This window comes from Amblyomma maculatum, chromosome 10, assembly GCF_055883805.1.
Source record: "Amblyomma maculatum isolate TAMU_Amacu chromosome 10, ASM5588380v1, whole genome shotgun sequence".
Lineage (NCBI taxonomy): Eukaryota > Metazoa > Arthropoda > Arachnida > Ixodida > Ixodidae > Amblyomma > Amblyomma maculatum.
The window spans coordinates 121,479,733-121,493,255 of NC_139353.1; the positions used below are offsets into that span (position 1 = coordinate 121,479,733).

Consider the following 13,523-nt stretch of genomic DNA (forward strand, 5'->3'; position numbering starts at 1 on the left):
CCCTCATTTCCCCTTGATTGATCTGCATATATATATATATATATATATATATATATATATATATATAGCAGACAAATCAAGGGAAAATGAGGGGGCTCGTTATAATACATAAAGGAAAGAAGTCAACAGTCGGCGAAGCCAAGGAAAGCATTGGGGATTGCACTTTATGTCTTGTTATTTTTATTTCGATAATCACATAAATTAGTAATGTAATCTGTTTAGGGAAAAATAATTAAACACAAAGTAGAAGGAAAAACGACGTGCCGATGGTGGGAACCGAACTCACGACCTCCGAATATTGCGTCCGGTGCTCTTCCAACTGAGGGTGGCGCTAGTGAACACCCTCAAGGTTCGTATGCAGACAGCATTAATACCCAAGAAAGTAGCAGATGGGACAGCGGCCGATGTAGCTCGGTTAGAAGAGCACCGGACGCGATATTCGGAGGTCGTGGGTTCGGTTCCCACCATTGGCACGTTTTTTCCTCCTACTTTGTATTTAATGATCTTTCCCCTAAACAGATTACAATACTAATTTATGTGATTATCGAAATAAAAATGAAAAAAAGATAAAGTACAATCCCTAATGCTTTCCTTGGCCTCGCCGACTGTTGGCTTCTTTCCTTCATGTACGTATATATATATATATATATATATATATATATATATATATATATATATATATATATATATATATATATATATATATATGTTATATTTAATCTTACTCCAGAAGGGCATCCTGGTATACGTATATACCCTATTCACTATCAGGTTTAGCAGGCTGCCGTTGTGGCGACGCTGCGTTGCGGTCGTGCCATAATGTTGGACGGTTCGAAACTAAAAGTAGCTAAAAGCACACAAAAGAATGTTTCTGACGCTTCGGCGCCGGTCTACCGGCGTCCTTCCTGCTGCGCTCCGTTCATTTGTTAGACACTTGAGATGCCGCCGTCCAACAAGAGTTTGATTTCACCGACGCCGCGTCATGATTCGCCGAACCCCCTCTCTCGTTCCTCCTCACCGACGTTGCGTTGTGCTTGCCATGGTTGCCACTGAAGCTACAATGAAGTCACGTGAATAAGCTCTATCCTCTATAGGTATACTGCGCTGCACATATCGGCAACATTATATAAAACTTTTCTTGAAGAGTTGCTTCAGTTGCAGTACAAATAATCAGTGTCACATTCAAAACTCTGTTAAATGCGCCTTCATTTCTTTGTCGAATAAAGCGATATTAGTTAGAGCTGCTTTGTGTTCTTCGTACAAATTGAGCGCCGCGAAGTTGGCCGCCGCGATACCCAGACAACACACCAACTCCCAGGACGTCCCGTTTAAATCCCTACCTCCCACATCCTAACAGGGTAATCCGCAGGACGTCCCCGCGAGCTTCCTTTTGGGTTATGTTCGAACCTCCAAAGAAGGATCTCCGTGGGACGTCCCAATTACTTGTCCTTTTACAAGATCATGCTAAATACATTCAAGGGCAGTTGTAAGGGATCATGCACCCGGTCGCACGAAAGCTAGTGAACAAGAACCACACAAATTCGCTTGAAATTTCAAAAACAAAAGGCATCATCATTATAACTCGAAATTGGCGCCGTCCCTGCTACGACACTCAACAGTACTAACAAAATTTCAGTTGCGCTTTTTCAAGAGGCTATGTTGGGGGGTTGCAACTGATATGTTCATTATGGTTTTTCCGAGCATAATGTTACTGAATATCTTCTCCGTAACAATATGAACAGCGAATGTAAGCTCATAACTGCGTTAGCCGATGCATGGGGATTGGTTCCTTTGGAAAATATATAAAAAGCGGTCATGAAATATGCTGCGTTACATGCAGCCTACCATGATATGAGAGGTAAGGTTCAATGGGAATCGTGTTCACAACAAGTGAGTGAGATGAGTCAGTGAGTGAGGAGACTTTATTTACACTGACATGGACCTCGGGGCAGGGGCTCAGCTAGAAGGGGGGGATCTCCTTGTCGGCTCTCCTGCGACATGGCCGCAGAGAAGGTCTTGGAGTAAGCCTCCTCCGCCAGGAGTAGGACGATCTTTTGTTCATCCACGTTTGGGCTGCGGATGTAGGACTCCCAGGTAATTTGAATAAAGAAATCAGTTTCTTTAGCTACCGGAGAATCGGGGCATTGCCAGATTAGGTGATTTTGATTCAGAAGTATGTTGCAGAGATTGCAAGCCTCTGGGTCCCCTGTCAACTCATTATGCAAAGTATCATGAGGAAAGAAACGATTGGCCTGAATTTTTCGCCAGGCCCTGCATTCTGAGGGTATTAGGGACCTATCTGGCGGTATATAGATCCTTCTGTTTAGTCTGGGAGTCTTAGAGAGCTCCTTGTAGGTGATGAGGGGGTCTTTGTCTCCGGGTAGCAGGGTCTCTATGGCCGCTCGGGTGTATACATCCCAAACGAGGCGATGGGCAGCCTCATTGCCTAGTAGACCCTCGTGAGCTGGAACCCAGATGACTGAAACCTCCCGTTTAGCGGGTGCTTTTTCAGTAGACTGGCCGCCTGCTTGGAAATAGGCCTTTGCCGAAGTTCCTAACAGCCGCCTTATTATCTGAAAGGATAGTTCTGGCTTTAGTGCCTGTACATGCTAGCGCTATCGCAACCTCTTCAGCTATTAAAGCGTTACGCGTATTAATAGATCCAATTACTTTCTGGGAGTGGTTGCCATCTACCACTGCTATGCCCGCGGCCCCTTCTAGCCCGCAGGCATAGGTCAAATGCAAGTTAAACGTGGCGCCAAACAATCACAGGGTACAACTTCATGGCGCCCAACTAGCACGTGGCGCCCAACTTCTCCGAAGAACACAAATGAGCTCTAACAATGGCTTTATTTCTATTGTCGACAAAGGAATTGAAGAGGCTCAGTTAACAGAATGTGACATGTGACCTTGGTTAACTGTATGGCTAACAAAATATATAACTATTCAAGAAATAATTTTATATAGCTTTGCACATATACAGTGTATAGCTTGGACATATCAGGACATCCTTGTTGTGGAGTATATATTGAAGTGCTTGAGGTCAGCTGACTCCTCTGTTCTTTGCAAAGTGTGCATATGTGCGTAATTTCTAAAAAGCCGCAAGGTTTTCGCTGTGTGGTTAATATGCATAGTATATAGGCACATGCAGTGTTCAACGCCCCCGAATGTTGCTTTGCACATGGGTGCTTGTTTATCCAGTAAGCAATAAGTTTTTTAGGGAAATATTATTATATATGTTTTGAATTGTTAGTTCAACACAAAATAATTATAACTAGAAATTTTGATAATGGTCACCTTCAGCATAGTGATTTTCCTGTTGAAATTCAACTCTGCCTCCAATTCTTCCCAAATCATCCCTGCCCTAATTGCCCCAATACAAATTAAAGATGGCAACTTAACTGAGTCTGTTCATAACACCAACATCCCAGTCAAAAAAACTTCAATGGGTCCAATTGGGAAGACCAGTCAGATTGAATTGGTTCTGGCAATCCCAAAAGTTTGTCCAATGGGTACTGTCCAACCCAAATGGTTTCTCCACTCCCTATTGGGAAGCCCAGTTGGTTTCCTCACTCCCAATTGGGATGCCCAGTTGGTTTCATGACTCCCAATTGAGAGTGAAGAAACCATTTTGGGGTCCCAATTGGAATTGAATAAACCCATTGAGCTAACGGGAAGCCCCAATGGGTTACTTCATTCCCAATTGGGATTCCTTCGCTCCCAATTGGGACACCCATTTGAAACAAATTGGGCTTGCAACTGGGCTTCCCATTGGTTCTAATTGGTCCTAAGCAAACATTCCCAATTGGGAAAGTCAAGTCAATGATATCCTTGACTGAGATGTGCACAGATATACATGCCTCTATTAAGAGACAACAGTGAACAATTTAAGTTCTTATAAAAAAGTATATGCCGCTTAATCTTATTAATTGATTATATCATGTTCACTCTAAGTGCAGGCATAATTAAATAAGTTAACTCTGAATAACAAAAATGTGTCACTGGTCCCAGCAGCACTGTTCAAAGAATGGAGTGTATAAGTCTGCAACCTGTGGATATATACATTGAATCTGTATTAGTTCTGTGTATGTAATGCTTGCTTGTCTCATATATGATTTCTGTAAAAAATTCTAATTTCATTCAACTTGTATAGAAGTCGGCTCCCCTATAACTTCTGGACACAAAACATTGAAATTGCATTTCCATTCTTTTTTTTTCAGCTATGTAAGTTCAAACCATTTGGGCTCAATGGGTATGCCATTTGAGTTCAATTGGTGAACCATTTGGTCTTCATGGGTGACCTATTATTTCTAATTGGGAGCACCAATTCATATCAAATGGTCAGGCCCAATGGGTGGTGAAAACACAACTGGTTTTTGACCCATTCATTTCAATTGGGAAATTCCCAATTGGACCCATTGACTTTTTTTGACTGGGATGAGCTGAGAATAATATAATTGCATGCTTCTTACGAGGCCTCGGCAAGATAGGGCCTAGAATAACAACCTGAGGAAAATCTTCTGAACGATGTCCCAATAAGCCCCTAAAATGCACCAAACATTTCCCACCTCGGTATTGTTTGAGACGTCCTGAGGAAATTACTTTGTTTCATTTGGGATGTTTTGGAGGATTTTTGTGGGACTTTTCCGGACTTCCTTAGGACATCCGAAACTCCCATAATCAGAATCCTTGGGATGTCCGTGGGACGTAAGTGTGTTGTCGGGGTAGCTAGGTGCCACGTTTAACTATCGCAATTACATAGGCCTTTTTTAGAACTAGTGGTTCATATTCCCCACACATATAACCGTCATATCGTGATATGCATCATAGGCTGCATATAATGCAAAATATTGCGTAGCCTTTTATATATTTTTTCCAAAGGAGCCAATTTCCATGTTTCAGGTAATGCAATATATATGGGCTTATATTTGCTGAATTTATAAGCTCTGAAAAACCATAAAAGAGAATGCAATCCTCCAGTCAAAATTTCAGTTAACAATTATTGATGATCGTAGCAGGGACTGCGCCAATTATTTATACCCACAAAGACAAATATAGTGCATGCAATAATAGTGAGATTGTGCGGCTCTCGTTCACTCGCTTTCGTGGACATGTTACATGCATGGTCCCAGACAACTGTCCTGGAATGCATTTAGCATGGTCCTAAAGGGGAAGTAAGCGGAACAATCACACGGAGATCTTCCTTTGGAGCTAGAACAAATCCCGGAAGGGAGCTTAGGGGGATATCCTGCGGTTTACAATGTTAAGATGGAGGTGGTACCATGGTGGTACTCTGACGGGACGTCCCTAGGAGCTGGCGAATCTCTCGTGGTCCTAATATGCTCCACGTTTCACGCGAGCTTGCCTGACAGGTTGGAGTGCAATTACTACTATTACATTGATCTTATATTGCTTGAATACCTACGTGTCCTCAAGCCATTAGCACGGCAGCACGGCAGCACGGCATTGAGCAGTCCTATGATAACAAAACCAAAGCTACTTTTCAAAAAGTGTAAAACAAATTACCATCCTTTAGATTAGTTTTTGTGCAGTTTGGTTTTATTTCAAGAAGTGTTCATAGTTCTTAAAGAAAAAGTCGCTATCACGGTGGTCGCTATGCAGGTTCAACAAAACATTGGATTCAACCGTTCAGCGCCAAATAACGCAGAGCCACATTGTAATCTGGCAACTATGAAAACCAGCTGAGCAGCCGTGCCGTGCTTGTTATTTTGACATCTGTCGGCGTGGTTTATGTGAATGCGAAGCGGAACTGCATGCGCTTTGGTTTCGTGTATTGCAACGCTTCCAGTTTTTCACTTAACCGGTAGCTGGTAAAGCTCGTCCTGAGTAGAGTGCTTCGGTTCAGCGTGCCTGCGTGCTACGCGATGACTAGCGAGTGATCGCCGCCCGGCCATGGGCTCCACTGCAGTGGACTTCGAGGCGCGGCTGGAGGACCACCACTGCCTCTTGGTGCTGGTGCAGCCGCTGGGGCCGGCGGGGCCGCTATGGGATCGTGCCCTGGAGCACATCTGCCGGGTCCGTTGCACGCGACTGAACGACCAGCAGCAGCCGGACGGGAGCCGTGGCGTGTGGCTTCGCTACGTGACAAGCTACGCGGCCGACGGCAGCCACTGGGGCGACTTCCAGGCTCACCGTCGGGTCCTCGGACTGCTTACCGTCGGTGGGTAGCTTCCGCACAAAGGGGTCACGGCGTCCAGGCTCTTGATACGACCAATCGCTCTCGGAGGGCGGCCCTTGAAAATTGCTTTCTCGGCGGGGGTTTTGTCTGTAAAGGTTTAATGGGGCAGATCTTAACGAACCCGAAATAATGAAGTATTGACAATTTTAGCAAATGCCGTGAGTCTGGTTCAGAATAGACATATTGTTGATAAGATCTCTTTTATATCAGGGCATGCCGGAACGATTGATAGTTAATACTACCACACGGATCTTTTCCGAATCCGCTCTCCTCTGCCGCCTACTTGGCTAGCAAATATCCTCCTGCTGACCACCATAAATCCTCTAATCTTTCCGTATTTCTTTCTTCGCTTACATGAGCCAGTTATAGACGTCGCTGTGAAGAGGGTTACCTATTTGTGCATTTGCTTTCTAGCTTCACCTTACATTTCATTTTCTTTTAACCTGATGCACTGCATTTGTTTCCTATCTTCTTGCTGTGGTTGAATTTATAAATTATCATAATACCAGTACAAGATGGAATGGAATCAAGTCTCACAAGCAATAAATCTGGCTAGCAAACAGCTGCTTTCTGCTGAACAGCTTCAATCTTAAGTTGTTGGTGTATATTTAGTTTATACGTCAGCAGAAGAAAAAGACGAGCTCATAAGCTGCAAACAAAGCACAGTACAATGCCCTGGTCATTCCTATTGTGATCACCATTTTCTGTCGACATCAGTACTACTATGTACTGTCAAAAATATTGCAATGGAAGACATAGTGAACATAGTGCCAAATTGAAGCTTGAATATGCAATAGTCCCTGTGGGGAGCAGCAGTTTGTGGTAGCGAGCAAGGCACGGAAAGTGGTAAGGGAAAACATACACGTTAGGCTGGTAAGGACTGATAAACCTGACGATGAGAGAAAACGAATGATAAGAATGCGGTGCAGTGTATTTGGCAGATCTATTTTCACGCCATGAATAGCATTTTACCAGTAACACTCAAGAGAAAAGTGTGCTACAGTTTTGTCTTACAAGTACTCACCTACTGGGCAGAAATATGGAGGCTAATGTAAAGGGTTCAATTTAAATTTTGTATGATATAGCGAGTGATGGAAAAGAAAGCGATAAGTTTAACATCGAGACAGGAAGGGAGCTAAGTGGGCCAGGGCACAAATGTGAGGTAATGATATCCTAGTCAAAATCAAGAAAAAGAAATGGATGTGGTCATACAATTCGAAAGCAAGGTAACTGATGGATGTTATAGAATAACAGACCAGATTCCAAAAGAAGGGAAGTCTTGAAGGGGTTTTGAGCATGTTACGTGGGCAGATGTGATGAGGAAGTTTGTGGTAATTAAGTGGTCGCAGCTTGCATGAGACAGGGTTAATTGGAGGAATATGGGAGAGGCCTTTGCCCTGCAGTGGGCATAGTTTGGCTGAGGATTATGATGGAACAGGAGGAGCTAAATGAACTTGAATTGACTTGGTATGTGGCTTTTCAAGGTGTGTTTGGCTGCATTACTGCATTGTAATGCCAATATTTTGCAGTGTAATTAGTAAGCAGTCCATCCAAAGTTGCAGCAAGACTCTATTCTTCATTACTGGGCTGGGCAATTGACTTACTCTAAGGACAACTTTATACAATTTTGTTTTGGCTATTTGATGTTCATTTTTGAGGAGCAGAAGATGTGCTTTTTTCAGGCAAGTTGAATTGAAAAATTTTTCTGCCGCTTCATTCAAACTCATAACATCATGACTAAACAGAACTCGATGGTAACCGTTTGGAAGTGAGTTTCGGTGCAGTCCGGCCTTAGAGGTCTGTAGCGAATGGTCAGGATGACACTGCAGTTTTCTTGGAAACTATCCTGTGGGGTTGATACCTGCAATTCAATGTTCTTTTGCCATTTTTCAGTTTGTAATCTTTTAATTTTTTTAGTAAAATTAGTTGATTTGTTACTAGGATGCAAAAATCTCAACGCAGTGCAACTTGAATATGTTCTGTGAAATGTCTTGGATATTTGTTTGTGGTATTGCGCTAAGCATTTACTTTGTTGCTGCTGCTTCGTTATTGCGCCCTGTGCATAACGTGTGGGAATGACAGAGGGTGACAAGATGTTACCATAGCCAAATTTCACTCAGTGTCACTGAACTTTAGCAAAAACTGTGCCCAATTCCTTGCTGACAGGCGTGGTGTGGCTGCTTCGATTGATGCAGGGGAATGTGGCGCCAAAGATGAGAATGGTGGTGGCGTCGATGCACTGTGCCACTTGCACGAGCAGCTGTTGCAACAGCACCCAACGGCCATCGACTCGCGCTGCCTCCTCTTCGGGGGCACCACTGCTCAACCTCCTCTGCCTCCTACTGCAGTCTCCGCATCAGGGTGAGCTTGCCTGGGACGTAAATTCAAAGACAAGGTGTATAGGGCATATGGGAATTGGGTGCAGAGCCATGCATGCTAGTCGCTTCCTAACTATCACACTCACCATGTTATGCGGAAGAAGCAGTGAAATTCTTGATTGGCATGATTTCAACAAAGTGTTCGTGTTTTCCATTTTTGATGGAATCACTGATTACTGTAGCCAGGCTTTGTGAACGTGAGCCTCTGGCAAGCATTGTGAATGCTGGACGCAGAAAGGTGTGCTTGCAGTAGGCAAAAAATATTTGCATAAAAACAAACGTGTATGTGAGCCAATGTGAAGAAATTGAATAAGGTTTTGATCATTTTTATACAGAAATAAAGTTGGGACCCATGCATACCCTTTATAGCATTTTTTCAGTTCAGAATTTTTTTCTCAATAGCTTGTGTTGTCTTATTTTATATCTTTGGAGATAGTGCTCAACTCTAGCTGAATAGGTGGCTCAGTGAATGGATTTGTCTATGCAACCTGCTGTATGGTATGCATTGCAGGCCTGTCAATGTAAGGCCAGACATTGTAGCATGAATTGTGAGCTACAGCTACAGTAAAGTATTCCTAATTGTATTCCAGCCTGGACAGATGTCTGCTCTGGGACATAAATGGCTGCTTTTACTGCATTTATCGTAATTCTGTGGGGAAATGTGTGGAATTAACTGTGACTCGGACGAAGCAATCACATTCTGGAAGTTGCTGTATTGCAACGGCCACTAGGTACTAACTGTGTTTGACTTTTGATTTACCAAATATCGAGCAGATTCTGTGGACTTTCAACCTTGGGCGAAATGTTTTGATTCACTGCTCAGAATGTGTGTACATTCCCATACATAGGCGTAATGCTGAGTGGACTCAGCCTTGCACGAAAGGTTTTGATTCATAGAATGTGTGCATGCTATATAGGTCAAATTCTGAGTGTGCTCAGCTGCTTCCACAGGCTTAATGCACCGGGCTCATGGTCTGAAAACCTTGAGCACTGATTTGTGGCTCAGTGTCTGGTGTCTGTGCTTGCGAATAGATCAGTCAAGTGTGGTACGAGCTGGAGAATTACTTGTCGTTTCGATTCATAACTAAGGCAAATGTAACAAACATGACCATTCGTAGATATTTTTAGTCGTATTGGTAGTCTCAAGACCTAAGGCATTTTGGAGGGAAGCAATTACAAAGGGAAAACAACAAAAAAACACACAAAAAACACAAAGGTCACACTCCTGATTATATAATACTATCTGAATTAAGTATAGAATTATAAGGGTTCTGTGAAAGAAAAAGTGAGTGTTGAAGAGTCAATGCACTTGTTTTTAACCTGAGTATATTACAATGTTAGCAAAAGTGTTATGGAAGTGCAGTTTTTTTTTATCACTGGCTCTCATTCCGAAAGAGGGACTTTCCTATCAGGTGACATACTGAACATAATGGTCTAGGGGCAACCTTTTGGTGGAACTAAAATTAGGCTGACTGTCATCATGTTTGGGTTGGAATATAAGGAAGAGGCATGATTTTATTTTGTACATTGAGGCAGTTGTAAAATACTGTATGTAATAAAATAACCATGAAAATTTTTGGAAAGATGTTGGTCAGTTGATTACGTGTGTTTTTGTTGAGAAGTACCAGTTATATTGTAGCTAAGAGGCATGAAACAGGCAGCATTATTTTGCATGAGCTGAAGCATTGTAATTAAGGTAGTACAGTTAGGGTCCCAGATTGCTGATGCATATTCGAGTGTGTTGTAAACAAGTGTTTTAATATCGGAGGGGTAGTGAAAAACTTACAATGAAGGTAGGCTATGCATGAAGCATTTATAGGCTGAGGTATTGTTGTTATAAGCTGTGCCATGTTTTTTAGCTTTCTTCTGCAGGATATGCAACTGCTGTAGACTTGGGATAATGGTCAGATTGTTGTGTTACATCTGCATTTATTAGCCCCTTTGTATGTTGTCAACTCTCATGTAGCTATATGCATCTGCCCTTGTGAGTGGGGATGTTGCAGCAAATCTGTAGTAAGGGAATTGTATCTGCTACATGTGTGCATTATGTGGGACCCTTCTTGCTCCGCTAGCCTGACTTGATGTTGCAGTGGTTATGGCACTAGACTCCTGTGCCCGAGGATGCGGGATCGAATCCCGGCTGCGGTGGCCGTTTTTCGATGGAGGCAAAAAGCAAGGTACCCATGGGTTGTGCGAAGTCAGTGCACGTTAAAGAACCCCCTGGTGGTCAAAATTTTTGGAGCCCTGCACTACTGTGTCTCTCATAGCCTGAGTCGCTTTGGGATGTTAAACTGATAAAAACTCGCGTCCTCTGAGACACATTCACAGAAGAAACTCAGACACCATTTTCACCCGCCAGTGACCCGGAAGCCCGAGTTCCAGCAAATTCACACCTCCAACAGCTTATCCACACTGTTTGATACTGTCAACTCCCACAGCCCTTTATCCATGCACAGAAAGCCAAAAGAAATCCGGCACTTCAGTTAGCCACATCGATCAACATTCAGTGTATCCAGCGCTTCCTTGCTTTGGATACACTGAATGTTGATCAATGTGGCTAGCTGAAGCGCTGGATTTATTTTGGCTTTCTGTGCATGGATAAAGGGTTGTGGGAGTTGACAGCATCAAAAAGTGTTAAGGTATGGATCACTGCCTTGTCGTGGCGGAGGGGCTTGCGAAACTCGATGAAGTCGTGAGCTCTGCTGTGTAGGGCCACCCAAGATAGACAGGTCACGGCAGAGAGTTCTGACAAAATGTGATTTACTGGAGAAGGTAATGGCAACCCACTCCAGTATTTCCTGCCAAGAAAACCCTATGGCCAGTCACAATACCATTATCGATATGGCGCCGGAAGATGAGCCCCCCAGGTTGGAAGGCGTCCCACATGTTACTGGGGATGAACAAAGGGCGATTCCTAGTAGCTCCAGGACGAATGAAGCGGCTGGGCTAAAGCCAAAAGGACGCTCAGTTGTGGATGTGTCGGAAAGCGACCGGAAAGTCCGATGTTGCAAGGAGATATATCACATAGCAACATGGAATGTAAGATCTATGACGCAAGGTAAACTGGATATCGTCAAGCGAGAAATGGACGGATTGAACATTGATATCTTGGGTATCAGCGAGCTCAAGTGGACCGGAATGGGAGAATTTAACTCTGGCGACCATTATGTCTTTTATTGTGGGCACGAATCCAAGAGAAGGAATGGGGTCGCTCTCATAGTAAACAGAGAATGGGCAAAGCAGTGCTAGGGTACAACCCCAAAAACGACCGAATGATTTCACTTCGGATCCAAGGTCACCCTTTCAACATAACAGTTATCCAAGTCTATGCACCGACCACTGCTGCTGAAGAAGCTGACGTTGAGAGATTTTATGCGGACCTACAATGCCTTTTAGACCGCACCCCATCATCAGACATCGTTTTTCTCATAGGAGACTGGAATGCTAAGGTCGGGAGTGAAGAAATATCCGGAATTACAGGCAAGTTCGGTCTTGGTGAGCCAAATGAAGCTGGGCAGAGGCTAGTAGAGTTCTGTCAAGAAAACAACCTGACCATAGCGAATACTCATTTTCAACAGCACAAGAGGCGCCTGTACACATGGATTTCACCGGACAGTCTGTACAGGAATCAGATCGATTATATTATTGGCCGGCAGAGATGGAGAAGCGCTATACAAGCAGTAAAAACAAGGCCTGGGGCCGATTGTGGCACCGATCATCAGCTTCTTGTTGCCAAAATTAAGCTTCGATTGAGGAAAACGCAGAAAACTAGAAGGCCTTTCAGGTATGATCTGGATCAGATTCTATTAGAATATGCTGTGGAAATGAGGAATCGATTTCAAGAATTAGATCTAGAAGACAAAGAGCCCGAAGAGATGTGGACTGATGTTCGTGATATAATACAAGAAGTTGCTACTAAGGTAGTTCCAAAGCAAAAGAAATGCAAAAAAGCAAACTGGTTATCTGAAGAGGCTTTGCAAATAGCTGAGGAAAGGAGGATGGCAAAAGGTATGGGGGAAAGAGACAGATACAAGGTTCTCAATGCGGATTTTCAGAAAATAGCAAGGAGAGATAAGAATGCCTTCCTGAACATACAGTGTCAAGCAGTTGAGGACAACAGCCAATTAAGGAACACAAGAGCTCTGTATAAGACAATCAAAGATATCAAAGGAATCTTCTGTGCTAAGCTGGGCGTGATAAAGGACAAACGAGGCAAGGACCGCACTGAAGCCTCAGAGATAAAGAAGAGGTGGCAGGAATACACAGAAGAACTGTACAAGAAGGACCCTGATGTGCAAACCCAACATAGGATGGTTGTGATTACTGATCTCGAGCCGGGCATCCTGAAGAGTGAAGTTGAATGGGCCTTAGCCAGCCTTGCTAAGAACAAAGCTAGCGGAATTGATGGTATTCCAGCTGAGTTGCTTCAAAACCTCAACCACGACGCTGTTAACACACTGCATACATTATGTCAAAAGATTTGGACAACCCTGCAATGGCTACAGGATTGGAGAAGGTCAGTTTACATCCCCATTCCAAAGAAAGGCAGTGCCAAAGATTGTTCCAACTACCGCACGATCGCGCTTATTTCGCATGCTAGCAAGGTGATGTTAAAAATCCTGCAAGGTAGGCTGCAGCAGTATGTGGATCGGGAGCTTCCAGACGTGCAAGCTGGGTTTCGCAAGGGCAGAGGAACTAGAGACCAAATTGCCAACCTTCGCTGGATCATGGAAAAAGCAAGATAGTTCCAGAAACCCATTTACTTCTGCTTTATTGATTATGCGAAAGCGTTTGACTGCGTAGATCACAGCAGATTGTGGCAAGCTCTCCAAGAGATGGGAGTTCCAATTCACCTCATCTGTCTCCTCAGGAACCTTTATGAAGGGCAAGAGGCCACAGTCAGAACTGGGCATGGTCTTACTGATTGGTTTTCGATTGAGAAAGGG

General features: G+C 43.6%; 1 protein-coding gene across 1 annotated transcript in view; it reads left to right on the top strand.

The window, feature by feature from the left end:
- Nucleotides 1-5,681: 5,681 nt before the first annotated feature.
- brun (trafficking protein particle complex subunit brun) overlaps nucleotides 5,682-13,523 on the top strand; it is an 83,723-nt gene continuing 75,881 nt past the window's right edge. The window contains exons 1-2 of the mRNA XM_084580443.1: nucleotides 5,682-6,181; nucleotides 8,395-8,560. Coding sequence (XP_084436569.1) covers nucleotides 5,914-6,181; nucleotides 8,395-8,560 — 434 coding nt within the window. The 5' untranslated portion in view covers nucleotides 5,682-5,913. The remainder of the gene's footprint in view (nucleotides 6,182-8,394; nucleotides 8,561-13,523) is intronic.